Source organism: Cydia strobilella, chromosome 6 (assembly GCF_947568885.1).
Source record: "Cydia strobilella chromosome 6, ilCydStro3.1, whole genome shotgun sequence".
Classification (NCBI taxonomy): domain Eukaryota; kingdom Metazoa; phylum Arthropoda; class Insecta; order Lepidoptera; family Tortricidae; genus Cydia; species Cydia strobilella.
In genome coordinates, this window is record NC_086046.1 from 14,639,205 (window position 1) to 14,661,116 (window position 21,912).

Genomic DNA, 21,912 nt, shown 5'->3' on the forward strand with positions numbered 1-21,912 from the left:
AATAACATCCACTACTTCACCTACGCCGCCATACCCTCGTATCAACACAAACTACAAGATATTGAACTCACTCCGAGTAATTCAATATAATATGTACATTAAAAATCTAATAGCGTCAATTTTTGTATATTTTCAAATGTTTATTTTTGGAATAAAAATAAGGATTATTTATTTATTCATGGCAAACTACATTTCATACAAACGTATTACAAAAAAAAATACGAACAAAACTATATATAGTTTACCACGAAATGGTCCCGCCTCAGCATAATGCTAATCCTAAAGTCAGCCCTGGTCTTCCAGCGAGACCATTTGTGGGCCACGAACGCAACCGTACAACACGGCCTTATCTATCATCGAACGCGTCCACTTTGCGCTTTGCGGTGGCGTCAGCGCCATCTAACCTGCGCCTGCGCTAAAAGTAAAATGTCATGATGACTTACAAGGCCATGCCGCACAAGTGTTGTTGGATAAATTTCCTATTTTATTTATATAATATTTGTGTAAAATAGTTTTCGTGAAAAATACATAAAATAAACTTTATAACATTACAAAGAAGATGAAATACAAACATACAACATCCAACATTTTTACATTCCCCACAAACGGCTTAACAATTTGTGCTTATAATTTATATCGAAATCCAACTGCAAGCGCTATACACACCGGCTAAGCATCTCAGTTCTATTTACGTTTGGCTGACAGGCATTCATTCTATGCACGAAAAGTTTCTCCGAGTCGTGTCAGTTCGGAGCAAACTTCCCGAGCTCGGACATCAGGAACCGGCATAGATACAGTTGTACAATAGAATAAAGTAACATCGGAAGCTCGTTGGAGTTACTAAATAATACAGAGGCGGAGTGACATGCGCAGAGTGGAGCCAGCGCCCTAAGTCTGTTTTGACTGCAAATATCTGTGCCGGATGTCTACCGGTCGGCCCGCACAGTTCTAGATAGACCAACATCACCACGCAACTAGACGATGTTTTTTCATCGTCAGCTCGTAGTTTTCTTTAAGTCTCAAAGGACTAAGCTTTGTAAATGCTTTCGCCGAGGTTTAATTTCTTGCGACATTCTGATTTGTTGCGTTGCGGAGAGTTATAACAGTCTGCATTGAATGTGACGTAGATAAAGTATTCTTCATGAAAATTAAATGACAATACTCACCATCTTCCAAGCGCTATTCTGATTTTTGCTATGGCACACTATAGGCGCAAGAAAATTGGTGCAGGCATCAGTTTTTACGAAAGCATCGTATAAAATATTAAAGGACCTCTGGATTGAAAGTGCCTGCAACTTTCTCACGCTCCAAAACATAGAAAGTAGTAACTAGTAATAGTAAGTAGTATTACGATTTTCTTTTTTAAATTGTACAAATAATAAACAATCCACCAACTAAATCCTACTAGGTAACTTCGATTACAATTAAACGTTGTGGTCACATTCTCGTAACTCGAAGGGAATAGTGAGTGGTCTTAGTCCCAAGAGTCCTCAAGTGACATGACTTAGCTAACGTCGTGACTGCTGGCCTTTATGCAGCTGTTGCTAACAATATTTGACTATAAACTATATCTGCAGCTAACTTTTGCTGCTAATCTATTATAACTAAAACCACAAAGAGATTATTTCAATCTCTTACAGCACGAGGGTCTTTGAGAATGTCTAGACGCGTTATTAATGAACAAACTTACAACTGATGAATAAATAGCAAGAAAGTCAGTAAAGGTATTACGAAAAAAGAGCGTCGTTAGAGCCCAGTCACTACGCTCACAGTGGTCGTCGGAAAACATTACAAGCAAACAGTGAAGGAAAAGGGCAATGAATAAAATACACGTTAATAGGTGCGTCTAACTAGGTATGCGAAGCACCCACATTAGCGCCCGACGAATGAGCTTTCGACTGATGGATAAGATTACGTCTCTTCCCATCCACCGCTTACGCTTTCGACGTTGGTATTTAAGAGAAAGTAATATCTGACAAAATGGAGAGAATATATTTCGGTTGCACTTAGGTGTGAGGAGTAGGCTCGAGCCGGTGTCCCGGTTCCCACGCGGCCGCCTGTCTCGTGTTACACCGGGAAGAATTCCACTTTTTTCTTACAGAATTAAACGAGCGATAAAATTCTTGCGACGTCGCATGAAAATGTGCGTTACCTGCCTTGCATATTTATGCGTGCCCCAGTAATGACGTTTGTCGAGCCTCTTCCCTGGCGATGTCATTACCCACGGCTTGGTTTCGTAGCGTTAAACCAAAGCCAATTTTGCTAACCATCTGCGTAAAGTATTTTCTGATTTTATCTCAGGAGTCCCCTAAAGATAAAATTATACGTATTTAAAAATTACTAAATCTACAACAATGGCATAGTTTAATGCCGCCTCTTAACACGGCAATTTGTCTACACGGTAAAGTCGTGGCTCGTTAAATCGTGCTTCTGGAGGTGGTTCCCAGACTCGTATTTCTCTTACTGTTCAACAAGGCTCATATTAATTTTATTCTTCGTGGCGCTGCGGAGGCACTTCACTAGCTTATTCTAAGAATGTGGGTACAATAAGGCGTCACTAAGCATAAACTCTGGCTAAACGGTGCAATATCATTTATCTTGGCTACGGGGGTAAATATTGTTCTTAATTTAATTCAAGTTAGTGGAAGCGCACGTGGGCGATGGCGCGAGCAATGCGGTGGCACTTCACGGGCCGCAACTCCGCAAGTCGCACATTGCACATCAAATATTTCAGAAGGAACGGTCCGGAATATACTTGCAATAGCTCGCCCTAATCTTGAGCCAACTCGAGTATTGCACCTAGAGCCAAATTCGTTCCAATTAGGCGGAGTTAGAGTGCGCGGTGCTGGCTGAACACCGAATGATGCGGTCCCCACTTAATACCGCCCCTGCGACATTTACGTGTCGTCTGCACGTATATTTAGTTAACATTTTCACTCAGTATACCTGCGTCATTAAGCGCTACATGTGTAACTTAAAGTGCACTACAGCTGCTCCCTAATTTTGACCGAAGCGCCGGATGATTGTTAATTATTGTAAGCTTAAACAACTATTTACTTTGATTCGCACTCACTGAAACATAATTGGATACTTTATAGAAATATATTCGTGATATTAATTGTAACTTCAGATTGGATTTCCGCCGTAGCATATAAAAACGACTAAATTTCTAAGTAAAAGAAGTAGGACATGGATCCCTAAACATAATAATATCTTCACAATTCGCGCATTTACATCTAACAGGTGCAGGTGTATTTCCTATGCCATGAATAACTTTCTAAACGATAAGTCGAAAGTATTTATAAAGCCTGTAAACGACAAAACACCAAAATTATAATTTACAGTAAAGAACATCAAAGTACTCGTAGCATTTCATACAACAATAAAACTGTAATCTTTGATCTCGATGGAAGTACAATAGGATTATGTGTTTAGTGAATTCACACATTATCCGTGAAAAAGTGAGCAAACGCTTTGTACACTCACTTTGCGGGCGTTCGTGTTCACCGCGTCAGACCCCGATATTGTGTTTGCTTAATATAAAATTTAACATAATCGACTTTATGTCGATGACATCGCTCTGACTACATAAAGCTAACATGCTCTTTTCCAACCTTAGTAGTATCCTACTAATGTGCTTTCTCCTACAATCTTTCCTTACGATGACAAGCTAAAATTCAATAGAATTGTAAACGAATCTCGGTTTTAGCTGGTCGATTTTATGGTATATTTTGGTTTGGTTTCTGGTGTTTGACATAGGATAAGTTAAAATTTAAAAGCAGGGATGTCAATCTTTATCGCAAAGGGAAGTTGTAGGAAGGGGGAGGTGAAGGTGGCTAAGGAGGGTGCGCCACTGCGTCGATTGTAATCACGCAAATGGCTCCATATCAAAATGTCACATTCGTTTCGATGTTTCGTTGTCATTTTTGCGCAGGAGTAGTTTGAGTGTCTTGATGTTTGTTTTAAAAACTTCCTTTAAGTAGTCGTTTGTGGGATGACTGGGACTCGTTTGCTGTCCGATGATACATGAAATGTCAAATGAAAGTTCTTGTTTAATAATTTAGGTGCCCGAATAATAATAAGCCATTATTTTATCTTTATACCGATTGAGTTATATCTGTATTTTTAGGTAAGTACTTAATTTTCGTTGACTGACTGTGGCTGTACACAGTTATCCTTATTTCTAAAAGAAAGCTTTCTTTTTGGAAATTTGGTTCTACAATTAATTGTCAAATATAGATAAAGGGTGTATTTAGGATACGGACTAAATAGAGGGTCCTCTACATTGATGAGATATAAGACTTAATCGCGTATACTCATTATTATTTGTCCTGACATTTCGCATGTGACGTAATGTCACCAAGAAGACTCATTGTCAGTAAAAAAATTGTGATTAATGAATATGAAAGTAACTGTCTGTTGCCTTTCACTCTTTAACTGTTGAACCGATTAAGATGAAATTTGGCAGTTTTTATCAATCATCATCTTCAATCCACGCAGACGGAGTTGCGGGCAGAAGCTAGTACTTAATATAGGAATAATGCGTCAATTTGGTGCAGTATAATTATGGTGTAAAAAGACAACGAAAACTTATTTTATACATGTATATTTAGAATAAAACCATAAACTCCCTCTATTAGTGCGACTTTGGACTTCAAATTACAAACTTGCGATGCACGATTATGCGACAGATCGCTATTGCGTAAAACAGTTGATTGATAGAAAGGTTCCTTCGAATGATCGGAGTCAGGATAAACTTTATCTCTGCTCGAAAAATTGGTTTCGCGATAAACGTTTGTTCGAAAGATCGTAATTATTTTGCAATTAAAATTATTATCCAAACTTACGCACGAAAATAAATTGCTAAAAGCGAAATAATGAAAACCCTTTGGCATGTTACCTTTTATTTTTCTATCGACGCAGATGACGCGGGCTGCTGGATAGCCACTGACTGCGATCGCCTCCATTAAAATAACTCGTTAAAATTTATCATCGACCCGCTTAATCGCTTTAACGCCACCATCTGGGGTTTTATGATTTTTCTGCTTGCTCTGTGTACTATCGTGTTCATTTTACAACGTTTACAAAATTGCTTGCGTGGGGTTAAAAGCTTTGCTACATTTTACAAGTCCTCGTTTTGTTTGTGTGTAGGGTTTTTGTGGCCACATAATAAGCGTTCATTATAACATATTTGTATAATTTTTCAATTGAAAATCTAACTATTCAAAAGTGATTGATCTCTAGGCGAATTCAAAATTCTAGAGGCCTCGCGTTGTGTTTTTATTTTATTTTATTGTTTATTTCCATATTATAATTTTTATAAACTTACTAATATACAAAACAATACACTCCTTTTTTGGGCAGTCGTGTAAAAAAACACAGAAACGGTATTTGGTCATTTATATGATATGAGTAATATAAGTTTTGAAATTAAATATGAGTCTATATAGAAAAAAAATGCATATTAAAAAAACAGTTTAAACATGTTCAAAAAATGACGACGACATATTATATCCGTACTCCGAAAATGATTATAATTATTGCAAAGAACAATAAAATAAGCTACGTATGTAGTGTTACTTACCTTGCATAATGAAATTACTAGAAAATTTTAATTCGTTCTCAAAATCCAATTTAATCAAATAAGTGAGGTAGATTTTCTGCAGTTGCGGTGTTCCGTGGCGCACTCAGAAGATAATTAAATAATTAAGAATGTATGAATGACGCTGTAAAGCCGTTTTCCCTGATATTGTAATAATGCAGTCCTCTTGGGCAAAATCTTTTAAATTATTCTCTTACGCTTGCTTCGTAATTACGCGGACGCGGATGCCTACAGCCTGCGCAACTATTGTGTATAGCGTTTCTAAGATTTTTCAGAAATTCTCTTATAAAGTTTGTATATATATTTTTCAAACAACGGTAACATACATATACCTAGTACATTACACAATGAGGTTTGGATACAAAATACATAAGACACTAATAAACATAATACATACATACATACAATTATTAATTACTATACCTTCTAAGCTGATTTTTTTTAGTACCTTTCAATATTATTTCAGATTCGCTTGATAATTTCCTGTCAGAGAGAACGAGATTCATAATTTATTCTGCTATATTTTCTTAAAGTTTTCCGATGTAAAGTGAAGCAAAAAAAAACTCAAAAACTAATTTTAAAACATAAAACCCGCTGCAATCCAAAGTACGCAGAAAAGACAAAATGATCAACGCTAGTGGACACGAAGCATTTTACCTCTAAAAATGTCAAAGGTAGCTCCTTTAGGTTTATATTTTGCGTTTATAACGGTCAGCAGTGACGCGGTACGAGTAAAAAGACCTGCGGCTGCGGCCGGAGAAAATCTGAGGGCTTAAACAGTGCTACGTATGAAATACTAGCGCTCGGTTACATGAAAAAGACGAGGGCCGAAATCGAGTGACAGGACCGCGGCGCAGGATTTTCAGTCCGATGCTTTTTTGCTAGCTGGATTTTGGGCCTGGACGATGCAGCCGCGCTAGCGATGCGAATTTATCGAGCTCGTCCCGAACTCGACGTGTGGTCTATGATTAGTTGGCAGGAAAAACTGGTTTTTAGTTCACATTCATTAATTAGTGTTGCGTGACTCAAACCCTTATTCACTCTGCTTACAATCTAGTTATAATAATTATAAACCTCTACGCTGTAAAACGTTATGATTCCACGGAAAATTTCGTTTCCACGTTTATTTTCAACTCCGCTTAATATTGAGACAAATTTACATAATAAAGACTATCATATTCATAAAATGTAATGGTGAATTTTCTTTCCAGATTGATCCTAAAGTGGCCTTTCCCAGAAGAGCACATCCAAAGGTAAGTGATTCATAATATCATTGTGGTTAGCAATAAATTGAAACTTAAACTTGCCATTAGAGTAAATAAACTCATTGCGACATTAAATCGCCGCAAAATGGCAGCCTTGTACTGCAAAGTTACGACATATTATGAGGGTAAAGCATACCGCTTGAACGCTGCTTGTTTATTTTCAAACATTTACACAAAATATTATTTTAGGCTGGACATAACTCTCGCTCGCTATTAAGATGTTGGCTTACGATGCATAAATAAGGGCTAACAATTTAGTATGCGGGCTGTGATCTTGAGGCCATCCTTAACCTGGATGCGATTCAGTCAGAGGCCGACCCCTGATTGAATCGTGTAATAACGTATCGAGTCTATTTCCTATGATATCTCTGCACATAGATACTTAATTATTTATTACTAACTATTCAAATGTAGTTATTACAACCAAATGCATTAAGGAAAGTTAGAATAGAAGTTATTTTGAATGTAACGTATTTACATTAAAAATAGCTTTTAAAGTTAAAAAAATAATAATAAGTTATTAATGCAATCTGATTCTTAGTTCATGCGAATATGAATATCAAATTACATCTTTCATAAATATGAAAATTGATGATGCAAGGAAGGTGATTAATTTTAAACATTTTCACCTCAGCAGCTCAAACAAGCCTACTTTCGTCACTCCAGGGAGTGAAACAATGTAGCTTTTTAATTTAGTGAAGGCCATGAACTTCATACTTTTATTACATTTTTTTATGGTATGGTACGGTACGGTACGGTACGGTACGGTCCGGTCCGGTCCGGTCTCGTCTCGTCGCGTATCGTATCGTATCGTATCGTATCGTATCGTATCGTATCTTATCGTATCGTACATATTATAATACTTTTTTTTCTGTTTATTCTGTGTAATTCGAAATACATTTTAACCTTTAATATGTTCTCACTACTGAGGTGAAAAATTATGTGTGCAACACGAGAGCAAAGTTATTTTACATCTCGTGTTTTTGAGTCCCTCGCTACGCTCAAGATTCTACCTTAGAATCTTTCGCTTTCTCGGGATTCTAAATAAACACTCGCAAGAAAAACCAACTTTCCTCTCTTGTTGCACAAATAACTATTGATAACAAAGCTTCAGTGAGACTCAGACATACCCACGTATTTTAAGTGGAATTTGCTCGACATGTTTCACTTCATACCGAGGAGCTTCGTCGGGAGTACGCGTTGGCGGACCGATGCGTCGACCCGCATGTTGGTGTGATGTTAAAATACGTGACTGACCCGTAATATATTTACTGAGCTGTATCTTTTACTGAGGTGTCCCAATAAAGAGTAATCTATCTATCTATATTTGCCTTGGTTTTGATATTCACTATGATTTGGAATTTGATTTTGTACCAATACCTATTAAAAACTATCATCATCAAGCATCAAGAACTGGCATAGTGAATATAAGGGATTCGACTCCTAAAAAAGGAGTAGGGTTATTAAATCGGCCGAATTAGTTTTGTGAATTTGTACTCAGAACTCCTTTTTTGTTTGAAAGTATATATTTCCAGATTGGTCTCATTTTTGTGAATAATCCAGTGCTGACGATGGAATCCATGAGGAATTGAGGGAACTCCTCAAATGTTACAGGCGATGTTTGTATTTCTATCAACAAATCAAGCATTTGAATTCAAAAAGTGTCATTCTAAGCGCTAGGTAGCTTACTCAATGTCATCCACCCCTTTACACAACCGTTTCCGTCTGTGCCAAATTTTACATCCATTCCAGAATTTCAATTTTAGCTTATTTATTAATAAATGCATGAAATTGAGTTTAATATCAAAGGCTCACGGCGTCTATTATTATTCCGTTTTGTTCAACATAGTTGCAAATGGGGCTCCTCAAAGCGACCACGTTAAAAACCGCATACCTAAAATAGGTAATTTTGAATTCAGCTGCGGAATGTTTGAAGATTTATTCGTATGGAGGTTATGACAGCTGCACGGGCAGATCAGTCGGTTACAGTTCACGTTGTGCAAAGTTACTTAGTAACGACATTTACTAATACTTCGTTAAGATTTTCACAACGGGAAGAATAAATAATTGTAGAACTGAATTGTTTTATATATAATATATATTTTGTGTAGTTTGTAGTGTTTTACCTTGCATGCCTGGATTACTTCTCTGTAACTCCTCCCTTCTTTGGTTTCTAGCGTAAGAATCCAATTGATCGAACCTTTTAAAATTGCATTCCCTGGCTCCAATTAAATTACTATTTTCTTGATCTGCGCCTGAAAATCACAGGATAACGTTACGGAGATGCTTAAAGCTCTCGCGAACTTTCCTGTCGCGTGCGAAGTCTGAAACCTCTGCCCCGCTTGCTGTTTCATAATTCCTGAAACTTACCTTGCTGTTTTTCTAATCATTTCATGTTTTTATAATAATTTCAAAGCTAATCGACCTAAAATTCACTATAAATTTTCCTTGACATATTTGTTTCTTTGTTTCGACATAATCCGTCAAACTATTAAATTACTCTAAATTCCTTAGCATGAAGTTTAGGTCGTATAGTTTTCAATTAGTTTGTTCTAAATTTTACCTAAAAATTGTTACTGGTGAACAAATATTTTCAAATATTTTCAAAATTAATAACGAAGTAAAGAAGAATTCTAGAAAATGTTATTGCTAGCTATATAAGCGGCCCAGCGGACATCTGAATTCAGTTTGCTTCTAGTTCCCAACAAAGGAACATCAGTTGTAAGGGTCCGTGCGGGGCCAAGCCAGGCCCCGCACCATCAAGAAACCCTCGATCGTGCTCCTTAAAAGGTTACCTGTGTTCCTGGCGAAGTCTGGCGCTCTCTGCACGCACCCAAGTCCGGTGGTGCTTTGAGGTTGCTCTAGCGGAGCGCCTCGTCTCCTAGGCGCGCGCTATCGGCGCGCCTCGCCTCAACAGGCGCGTGCTGTCACCGCGCCTCGCCCGCTATCGGCGCGCCTCGCCTCAACAGGCGCGTGTTGTCACCGCGCCTCGCCTCTTCGAAGAGCGTGCTTATCAGCTCGCCTTACCCAGCGCGCCTTACCGTGCGCGCGCTACCAGCGCGCCTTACTGTGCGCGTGCTGCCAGCACGCCTCACCTTTGCGCGTGCTATCTGCGCGCCTTACCTTTGCGCGTGCTATCTGCGCGCCTTACTGTGCGCGTGCTATCTGCGCGCCTTACCTTTGCGCGTGCTATCTGCGTGCCTTACCCTTGCGCGTGCTATCTGCGCGCCTTACTGTGCGCGTGCTATCAGCGCGCCTCACCTTGCGCGTGCTATCAGCGCGCCTATCCGTGTGCGTGCTCCTGCCTTGCGCGTGCTATTAGCGCGACTATAAACTTTATTTTATTCTTTTTGTAACCATCTGTTAGCGTGTCATATTTAGACAATAGCCGTTAAATAAAGAACCTACCCCTGTTATATCTATCTTTTCCTTTCTACCTCCTCACTCCCAGCTCCGTTACTCACTCCTCCAATATACGTGGAGGAGGGAGTAACGTCACAGTTTTGGCGCCCAACTTTTAAATTTACCGGCTTTCTTAACCCTCTAAATTCTAAATTATAGACAGAATCCGTGTCTTTAAATCTTAAATAACTTTTCGGCCTCTTTCTGTTTAATTTTTTTATTTTATTTCTTTAGTCAAATATGGCACGCACCATTAAATACGCTAATCTAAACAAAGCAGAGCTAGAATATGAGGTTCGCATTAGGTTAGAGGAACCTAGGGAAAACTTGGTTGCCTTGAAAAAGCAAGCAGAGGTTTTGGGTCAATCGCAACCCGCATCGGAGGTACTTAATTCCATTATTCCTCCACAGGAAGATTTATTACAGATTGAGACTTGCCTTACCTTCATACAAGCAAAAATTGAGCAGCTTCAAGCGAAACCTTCGCTATATGCAACTAAAAGGTTGGAATCATTTATCAATCACTTACATTATAGATTTAATCGTATTGATCTAGATCATGACTCTCCTTTTGCAGATAATCTTAATACTCTCTCTGAAAGATTCAAGGTTTTGGAGAACAGTTATGAAGGCTTACTATTTGAATCAGCGGAATCTACCCCTCAGTTTTCCCAACACGCTCCCGCGCCCGAGACCTCTGAGACATCATTAGCTACTTCTAACTCCCAACAATTAAAATCTCTCGGCCAACAGACCTTCCAAATTGTTTCTCCTTCGAACGTAATCTCTGAGCTGAAGAAACTTGCTTATAATGGTGACTCTTGCCCAAAATCTTTTCTTCAAAAGGTACAAGAATTCAGCACCTCTCGCAACCTTAAAAAGGAACGTCTTGCTGAGTTAGTGTTTGAAATCTTCACTGATAAAGCCCTTCATTGGATACGCTTTCAAAAAATCCGTAAACCAGATCTTTCCTGGGACGATATTTCTAACTTATTAGTTAGAGATTTCGGAAATACGGACTACGATCACAAACTTTTGACTGCTATTCACGCTAGAACGCAAGGTGAAAGTGAAGCGATCGTTATCTACGTCTCCATTATGCACGGCATGTTCTCTCGCCTTAATAAGCAATTGCTGGAATCTGAACAACTGGCAATCCTCCTGAGAAACATACGTCCTTCTTACTCAGTTTTTGTTGCACTCAACAAAATAAATTCTATTGATGAACTCCTAGCGGCATGCCAAAATTATGAACATATTTTGGACAGAGACCGCAACTTCACAGAACCCAAACCAGCTGTAGACCAACTGGCTTCGGAGTTCAACTATATGCCTACTCCATCAACTTCCAAATTCTCTTCTAATTATAATTCTAAATCTGCATTCAATTCGGAGGTTAGACCTGGCAGATATAATTTCTCAAAGCAAGTAAATAGCATTAATAATAAATTTACTGCTAACCTTTTCTGCGTCCGATGCCGTAGCAATGGACATTCCCTTAGCACCTGTAACCAACCTCACTATCCTATTTGCTTCAAATGTGGTCTGAAAGGTCACAAGTCCCCTGATTGCCCTAAATGCAATCCTTCAAATAGTTCTTCTCCAAAAAACTAACTCAGCGCGACTTAGATAAAGCTCATTACTTTAATGCAAATGATTGGAAAGATTGGCTGTCTTATCTTCGTAACTTTTTCACTGTCTATAAAATTTCTTCAGTTCTCTATGAGGAAGAACAAGATAGTGACAGACCATTTTTAACATTCACTATAGATAACATTCCCTTCTCTGGCTTACTAGATAGCGGCAGTTCATTAACCATTCTGGGCAATAACTCCCATTTCGGCCTTTTGAAAATGGGTTATCCTTTATCTAAGTCGTGTCCAACTACAGTTTCTACAGCCAAAAAGAAGAATAAACTACATTCAATTGGCCATATAGACTTGCTCATGACTTTTAACAATAAAACACACGCAATAAGAGCTCACGTATTCCCGGAAATACACCCTTCTATAATTCTTGGAGTTGATTTCTGGAAAGCTTTTGACTTGATTCCTGATTTACTAAAACCTAATTTTCTTGATGACTTAAAGTGTAACACGATTACACTAGAACAAGAAAAAATCTTTACTTTCGAAGCCTTAAAGTCTGAACAGAAAAACATCGCTAAAGATATAATTACTCGTTTTCGGCAGATTTCTTTTGAAGAAAAGGGCGAACTTGGAAGAACTCACCTGGTTTGCCACAAGATTGACACCGGTGATTCCCCTCCAATTAAACAACGCTGCTATCGACTCTCTCCTGAGAAGCAAAAGGCGCTGATCAACGAAGTGGACAAGATGCTCGCTTGGAAGGTAATCGAACCCTGCGAGAGCCCTTGGTCATCACCGGTTATTATAACCCCTAAAAAGAATGGTGAGTGGCGTTTCTGTGTAGATAGTAGGAAATTGAACGCCATCACTCGTCGTGACGCCTACAGCCTTCCTTTCATGAACGAGATCTTGGATCACCTGCGGGAAGCTAAATACCTGTCTAGCATCGACATCGCTAAAGCATTCTGGGAAGTTCCATTACATCCTCCAGACAAGGACAAAACTTCATTCTACGTTCCCGGCAGAGGAATGTACCGATTTGTGGTCATGCCTTTTGGTCTCACCAACGCTCCTGCAACGCAGCAAAGGCTTATGGACACACTCTTTACCCCAGAATTCGAACATAAGGTATTTTGCTATTTGGACGACATCGTTATCGTATCCAAAACTTTTGACGAACATATCTCCCTTTTACTAAAAGTTCTCGAAAAACTAACTTACGCTGGCCTAACAATTAACTTCGAAAAAAGTCAATTCTTTAAAAAGGAACTCAAATACTTGGGATTCATCGTCGACGAACAAGGCTTAAGGGCTGATCCTGATAAGGTTCGTGCTATATTAGACTATCCTACACCAACCACGAAGAAAGAAATCAGAAGATTCCACGGCACCTGCAGTTGGTTTAGAAGGTTCATACCTAACTTCAGCACTATAGCAGCACCACTGAACAAGCTAGCAGCTACGGGTAAGAACGCTCCTAAATTCCTTTGGACTTCTGAAGCTAACACAGCCTTCCTGAAACTCAAAGAACTCTTGGCTACAACTCCCGTCCTTGCCTGCCCTAACTTTGAAGAACCCTTCGCCGTCCATTGTGATGCCTCAAATTACGGAATCGGCGCGATTCTGACTCAAAAACATGAAGATAAAGAAGCTGTCATCGCATATATGAGCAAGACCCTGAACAAGCACGAGCAAAACTACTCAACCACTGAACGCGAGACTTTAGCTGTAATTACTGCTTTGGAGCACTGGAGATGCTACGTCGACAACGGCAGACAGTTCACGGTATACACCGATCATGCAGCCCTCAAATGGTTCTCAAATTTATCTAATCCTTCAGGAAGACTTGCCAGATGGACTCTCAGACTTTCAACTTTCAACTTCATTCTAAAGCACAAACGAGGTAAGGATAATGTCGTCCCAGACTTACTATCACGCTTCAATAACAAAGACTCGGATCTTCACTATACAGCACCTATAGTCCAAGAAAATCAGCATAGAAACAACGACGAAGAACTTTATAACAGACTTGTTACAGATTGTCAAAACAATCCCGACAGCTATCCAAACTACAACTTCAAAGACAACAAGTTATTCCGTCAGAGGTGCAATCAAGACTCCTTATCGAATGATTTCATTTGGAAAGAAGTTCCACCTCCTGCAGAAAGAAAGTCGCTGATTGAAAAATTTCATGGACTTCCGTCGGCACCTCACTTGGGAACCTTCAAGACTTACAAGAAACTTTCACAACACTATTACTGGACAGGCATGTTTAAAGATGTGGCTAGACTCATATCTACATGTGAAACATGCCTATCCTACAAACACTCCAATCATTCACCCTATGGTCCTATGGGCAAACCAAAAATTTGTTCACGACCCTTCCAATGTATATCCCTTGACCTTCTAGGCCCTTTACCTATGACTAGAAAAAGAAATCAATACATACTAGTCATAAACTGTTATTTTACTAAATACAGTATAATTTTTCCTTTAAAGCGTGCCCGAGCTCCAGACATAATTTACTACCTAGAGAATTTCGTGTTTCTAGTTTTTGGAGTCCCACAAACGTTAATCATGGACAACGGACCTCAATTCCGTTCACGTGAGTTCCACAACTTAATTAATAAATATAAAATACCCTTCGCTAACTTTAATCCCCTTTACTGTCCACAGGTTAACCCGACAGAAAGATATAATAGAACCATAATAACTGCTCTAGCATCCTTGGTTGGTGATGATCATAGATCATGGGATACTCACCTCCCAACAATTCAGTCTGCTATGAATAACTCGACTAACCTAGTAACTGGCTACACGCCTTCATTTTTGGTTTTCGGACGCGAAACTATTCCTTGTGGTTCTATTTATTCACACTGTCAAAATCTTGACGAAATAGTGTTCCTTCCTAGAGATATTTATGCCAATAACCTGGCGCTCTTATCCCCAATTTTCGATAAAGTTCAAGTCGCCCTATTTAAGGCACACTCTAAAAACAGCACTAGATACGACCTTAGAAAATCCTTTAAGGAATTTGAGGTTGGCGATATAATTTGGAGGAAAAATTACGTCCTCAGCAATGCCGGCAACTATTTTAGTGCCAAACTGGCCCCTAAATATATCAAATGCAGAGTTATCCAAAAACTCTCACCTCTTGTCTATATACTTGAAGATCCTAATGGGTCCAGAAATAAATGGCACATTAAGGACTTCAAAACTTAATTTTTATTAATACCTATTTAAATTAATATTCATCACTTCATCTTAGGTTTATTTTTTTTATTTTTTTTTTTATCTTATATTTCCAGGCATCTAATATGCTTCAGCTTGCGACTAGACTTCAATGTCTCGCATGGCATCTTCTTCCGGAGCGGTTCTCCAATCTAAAATATAAAAAAAAATATATATATATATTAAGCTACTTGGTCATTCTATTTATGCCCAATACTCGTGGTAGGTCTACCCCTACCACAACTTAAGTAGATACTAACTCTATTTTTTCTTACTCTCGTCGGCTCTAAACCGACTAGATTGTATATATTTTTCATCATTTTTTCCAGTGGAGCGGCCGACTACTCCCAAAAAAAAAAACAAGCCATAGGTCATTGAGAGTTTTTCCTTAGGAGTGTGAGTCATCGAACGTGAACCACAACCCCTTACTCATGTCTGAGATGGATAATCGCGTGATTTTTGAAAGAGAGGTATGAACGGACAGGAAATTCCCTACTTCATTTTGTTTAACTTTATTCTAGCACTTCATCTCATACCCTGCACTAATTCTTCTTTAATAATTAATTCTATGTTTTCTTTAGCACTTCACCTCACTTTGCACTACTTTTACGTATATTAGACAATAATAATAAAAATTTAAAAAAAAAACTTTCCCGTTGAAGTTAACGTAAAAGTTTTTTTTTTTCCGTGGTTTTTGGGGTAATGTAGTGTTTTACCTTGCATGCCTGGATTACTTCTCTGTAACTCCTCCCTTCTTTGGTTTCTAGCGTAAGAATCCAATTGATCGAACCTTTTAAAATTGCATTCCCTGGCTCCAATTAAATTACTATTTTCTTGATCTGCGCCTGAAAATCACAGGATAACGTTACGGAGATGCTTAAAGCTCTCGCGAACTTTCCTGTCGCGTGCGAAGTCTGAAACCTCTGCCCCGCTTGCTGTTTCATAATTCCTGAAACTTACCTTGCTGTTTTTCTAATCATTTCATGTTTTTATAATAATTTCAAAGCTAATCGACCTAAAATTCACTATAAATTTTCCTTGACATATTTGTTTCTTTGTTTCGACATAATCCGTCAAACTATTAAATTACTCTAAATTCCTTAGCATGAAGTTTAGGTCGTATAGTTTTCAATTAGTTTGTTCTAAATTTTACCTAAAAATTGTTACTGGTGAACAAATATTTTCAAATATTTTCAAAATTAATAACGAAGTAAAGAAGAATTCTAGAAAATGTTATTGCTAGCTATATAAGCGGCCCAGCGGACATCTGAATTCAGTTTGCTTCTAGTTCCCAACAAAGGAACATCAGTTGTAAGGGTCCGTGCGGGGCCAAGCCAGGCCCCGCACCATCAAGAAACCCTCGATCGTGCTCCTTAAAAGGTTACCTGTGTTCCTGGCGAAGTCTGGCGCTCTCTGCACGCACCCAAGTCCGGTGGTGCTTTGAGGTTGCTCTAGCGGAGCGCCTCGTCTCCTAGGCGCGCGCTATCGGCGCGCCTCGCCTCAACAGGCGCGTGCTGTCACCGCGCCTCGCCCGCTATCGGCGCGCCTCGCCTCAACAGGCGCGTGTTGTCACCGCGCCTCGCCTCTTCGAAGAGCGTGCTTATCAGCTCGCCTTACCCAGCGCGCCTTACCGTGCGCGCGCTACCAGCGCGCCTTACTGTGCGCGTGCTGCCAGCACGCCTCACCTTTGCGCGTGCTATCTGCGCGCCTTACCTTTGCGCGTGCTATCTGCGCGCCTTACTGTGCGCGTGCTATCTGCGCGCCTTACCTTTGCGCGTGCTATCTGCGTGCCTTACCCTTGCGCGTGCTATCTGCGCGCCTTACTGTGCGCGTGCTATCAGCGCGCCTCACCTTGCGCGTGCTATCAGCGCGCCTATCCGTGTGCGTGCTCCTGCCTTGCGCGTGCTATTAGCGCGACTATAAACTTTATTTTATTCTTTTTGTAACCATCTGTTAGCGTGTCATATTTAGACAATAGCCGTTAAATAAAGAACCTACCCCTGTTATATCTATCTTTTCCTTTCTACCTCCTCACTCCCAGCTCCGTTACTCACTCCTCCAATATACGTGGAGGAGGGAGTAACGTGACAAGTTGTTCCTTGCAACATTCTGGTTCACGGGAAACTTATGGGGTTAGTAGTGGATTAGATGATTAGGTATATTTATTTCTTAAAGAAAAGGGCACAGTATTTTACAAAAAGGGATAAAACGAAGGCTTTCACTAAAATATCGAACTTAACATTAGAACAGAAATCAAATAATAGAATATAAAATAAATAAATAAAACAAATGTCACAAAAAGAGATGTCAATGATACATAGCTAGGGCCAACCTAGGTATTTTCGAATGTCAAGAAGAAAACAAAAAAAAACTAAAATATTTACACGTGGTTAATCGTATAAGTAATTTAAGTATGGGTATCTTAGTTTAAGTTATATGTCCCATTATGTTACGAAATTATATATAACATATGTTACATGTAAAGTTGAGTTAAGTGTTCTAGTTTTTTTTTTCGTGAAATATTTAGTGAATTTTGAAATTGACGAGTTAATTCACAGTAGGTACAGATAAAAGCGAACCGTCCACTTAATGTTGTCCTCATTAGGTCCAAAACATCCCAATCACGACCCCAATTGGCAATAGCAAGGCAATTCGCCATGGAGCTGGTTGGACACTTGTTTTGTAGCTTCTGTAAGTAAGTGTGAGTTATCACTGGTCGGGGCTGGCCGCATTTAATGTAAATTGGCGACCGCCGCCGCTAGCTCGGCCGTATCGCAACGTTTTTACATTCAAGTAGCTGAAACTTGAGGTTTTATTTGTCCCCACTAAGGGTAGTTGGGCGGCTTTCGCTTTTGTATTAGTACTGTTGTGTGTTAGTCTAATTGATAATTTTGTTTTGTTACTTTCATATATAGGTACATATAATGCTGGTATTTGTTCGAAATATCAGAAGTTGATTTTTCTTTCTTCATTTCAATAATATAACCTTGTTATTTATTTTGAAATCACCAAGTCAGTGTCCTGTTGAAAACTACTTTTGTTCGCTATAAATGGCATAATTCGGACTAGGTTTAGGGGATACGATATAAAACTTCTAAGCAAATTGCCATTACAGAAGTAAATATTAGATTAAACTATGTACAATCACTCCAAAATTGTGTAAAATCAAAAGTCGGAACACGTTCTTGCCAAGAGCGACCGCAAGTTATATAAAAGATCGCCAGCATGCTGGCTCCTTCTTTCATAATATAGACATTAAACGTGATGGATGGTTTTAAAACATCACGTTGTATTACTCTATCCGAGCCAGTGCGGTGTTGCGTGGCCGGTCAAAGGGGATGCCGGCTATGCGAATTACATGAATACATTAAGGGAGCACTGCCTCGTACATGTTACAGTGTAATGCTTACGAATAAATTTAGAGCATGTTCCTTCATCACAGCACTACCAAACGGCAACTATGTAGGTATGGAAATTCGACGGAGTGTATAGATCGTCCGTGATAACGAGGGGTCTCGGAATGGCGTTCGAAATTAGAACCTACTACAGTCAGCCTTTTCGTGCCGTGAAACCTCTGTTTTTAGCAACGGCGCTATGGCGCTCGTTATAAACTGCATTCTACAATAAACAGAACTAAAATGACACGTTTCATATAAATTATTATTTATTTTGTACCTTGCAATTTTTAATATGTATTTTTGTACAATAAAGAGTTTACTACTACTACTATTATTCCAGCATGAGCTACTCGTACGGTACAATGTAATTGTCTAAGTAAATTGTTATCTGAATATTTGTTTTTCGTGCCGTCTAAAATCAACGATACTATTCATAAAATTTTGGTACTTATTGTAATGTAACAAATTCATAGTACGTTAGTATGTTATGTTGCTGCTTACACGAGGTGTAATTTTTATTGTTTTTACCTAATTAGGTGGTTAATACGCAATATACGCATATATCATAAATTGGGTGACGTTGTCAGTAATTGAGGGGGGCTGAAAATTTGAAATTCTGATTATCGTCGGCGCTTCTGCTTTCCCTTATAGCGCAAACAATGGAAAAAAGGGGACACCGCTCTCAAGCGGAAGCTGAGAACAAAACAAACGAATTTTTAATATCGTCTTTATCGATAATTGAGACTCTTGCGAAAACCTCTTATTTTAAAAACTTTTAGAGACTGAAAGAGGAATCGTGAAGTAAAATGGAATTGGAAGAAAAAACTTTTTTCATCTTCTTTGTTTGACATTGACAGTCACTAAACTTTGTATTTTCACAGGGTCTATTCAATTTAGATTTGATGCAGTAAAACTTAATTTGTCTAGCATCTGGCAGGTGACTGCTTGTATAATCGCAAACTTTTTGGCAATATTATTGCGGGCTTGGCCTTAAGGGGAAGTGCAGGTCGAGTGGCTATAAAATAAAGCAGGGGAAGATTTGTGATGCAACGCGGGTGTTGCATACTTGTGGGCGATATCTGTATCTGGATTATACGGGAGTTCCAAGCTGGAGAATGCGGAGAGGGAGCGGGAACAAAGGCTAATATGTCATCGTGGCCAAGTTAATTGACGCGGTTTCCGTACCGGCGCGGCGGAACGCAGACGTCAGCGTTTCCTTCGCTTACATATTTATACGACGCGCTGACTTGCGTTCCATGAAATAATATCTATTCGTTTAATTTTAATAGTCTGCAAATTGTTAACTTCGGTTAAAACTGAATCTAGATTTTCTTTTTTCCGTACCGAGGCTTTTCTGACTGGCAGACTTATTTCAACGTTCATTCATTCATTCATTCATTTTGGTGCGTTCATTTTGGTGTACGTTGAATAACGATAATAATAATATTTTATTTAACAGGGTAGGAACCTAACAAGAACAATCCATTTAAATAAAATAACTTTGTAAAATCTAAAACTTTTTCTATTCAAGCAGAAGGGTACCATTATCAAATAAAGATTTCTAAATTAGTCCACTCAACGCCACGTTTTACGTGGCTACACCCACTTATCGCAATTCTATTCAGCAATCAATGCTTACTCAAAGTTTATCCACCGTCATTTCAATTAAAAAGCTTTAATCGAGCCCGAAACGGTCGCCAAAATCGGTGGCATTTGTAATCACCGTGGCGTGGGGTTATACTCTTTAATGGACTTTGCAGAAGTACTTCCAACTCTCCTTACGGCTAAGATATTTGGGGAAAAACTACCCGCACCTACCGCAGTTAAGTAAGTGGCGAAGTTGGAGAAGTATGGCTCGCGTAGAGGGCGCGAGACGGCGACGCGCGGTTCGCGACGCGGCGGAATGGCGTTGGCGCGGCGGCGGCGCGGTGGGCGCGGCAGGCGGCGCGAGCGCGGTGTGGCGGTGGCGGGGCCCAGTTGGCGCGATTTAACGTGTTTCATTAAACGTTTTGTCGGTGTAATCGCAAGTAATTTAAGTGAAGAGAGCCGAGCTTCCGACTTTGTAAGCATTTTGTGTTTTCTTTTTTAACTACTTCGTTTTAACTTTGTTGTTGGGCTTTTAAAAGCTGACTGACAGCCAAATAACAAAGTTCTTTAGAACTATTTAGGGAGGATTTAATGAAATTGTAAGGTTTTATGCGATAGTGCTTCACGGAATCGGTAAATTGGGTGTGGTTGGGCGCATGCAAGCACTTATTTGTTTCCACTTCTTAACCGTTAGTAAACGTAAATAAATAGGTAATATGATAGCATGGTATGAAGAAGATACGGCAGCCAACCACATTATTTTCTTGATATTTATTTTACGAAGACCAGATGGGGACAAACTTGTATATGTTTGTTTCTATGTTGAAACTTGTCCAATTGGTACAGTCGGAAAAACTATTAGCTCAGCACCCCTGCATACATATTTTTATGCAGGGGTGCTGAGCTAACAGTTTTGCTGACGGTACATACTCATACATGCACATAAAATACATGGCAGAGTCAAAATACTAACCGTGTGTGTTGTTAACATGAAAACCTGATGTTAAAAATATTTTTAGGGTTCCGTACGTACGGGACCCTATTACTAAGACTCCTCTGTCCGTCTGTCCGTCTGTCTGCCACCAGGCTGTATTTCATCAACCGTGAACGCTAGACAGTTGAAATTTTCACAGATGATGTAATTCTGTTGCCGCTATAACAACAAATACTAAACAGTACGAAACCCTCGGTGGGCGAGTCCGACTCGCACTTGGCCGGTTTTATTATTTTCTCAAGTAAGGCCACTTGCCGTTTACGCAATGAATGAGAGGCTTATCTATAGAACTCCATTACCGATAGCCTAAACAGTAACTAAGACTGAACTATATCTAAAACAGCAAATGAGTACTAAAATCTTGCAGTTAATAAAGGTAAGCCTGTTGAATGGGACAGATGCGGCGAGTGACTTACGAGCTAGGCGGGACTCATAACTACCGGCCAGCGGGACATAAGTCCCGCGACCGCAGAGTGAAGCTGCAACCAGCGCTGCATATCATTTGCAACTACGAATTCTCCGCAAAGCCAATAAATAAACAGATTATCTGATACAATTTATTGGTTTACGGCGTATATCTTTTCCAAGGTTTGGTTATTAAAAAAAATCTAGTTTTTTTTTTCATAAAACAAGAAATATATACAAATTACTACGTAATGCAATGCTATACATTAATGCTGATCCGAAACTGTGCTGCACTTTTAATATCTTGGGGCCCTGGTGTGCTATAGGTATAATTAAGTAAAACAAATAAAATGTACAAACTATAACTTAATATCGCAATGTACTGCTGCGTGCAAAATTTAGTAAATAAAATTCAGTGTTACTTGAACAGTAAGTAAAT

At 39.2% G+C, this 21,912-nt stretch overlaps 1 protein-coding gene across 5 annotated transcripts in view; it reads left to right on the plus strand.

Moving 5' to 3' along the window:
• The window catches only part of LOC134742486 (RNA-binding protein Musashi homolog Rbp6), a 699,530-nt gene that overhangs the window by 311,108 nt on the left and 366,510 nt on the right, over positions 1-21,912 (plus strand). For all 5 annotated transcript variants that reach the window (XM_063675698.1, XM_063675697.1, XM_063675695.1 and 2 more), the window contains exon 5: positions 6,814-6,855. In XM_063675698.1, the coding sequence (XP_063531768.1) occupies positions 6,814-6,855 (42 nt within the window). The remainder of the gene's footprint in view (positions 1-6,813; positions 6,856-21,912) is intronic.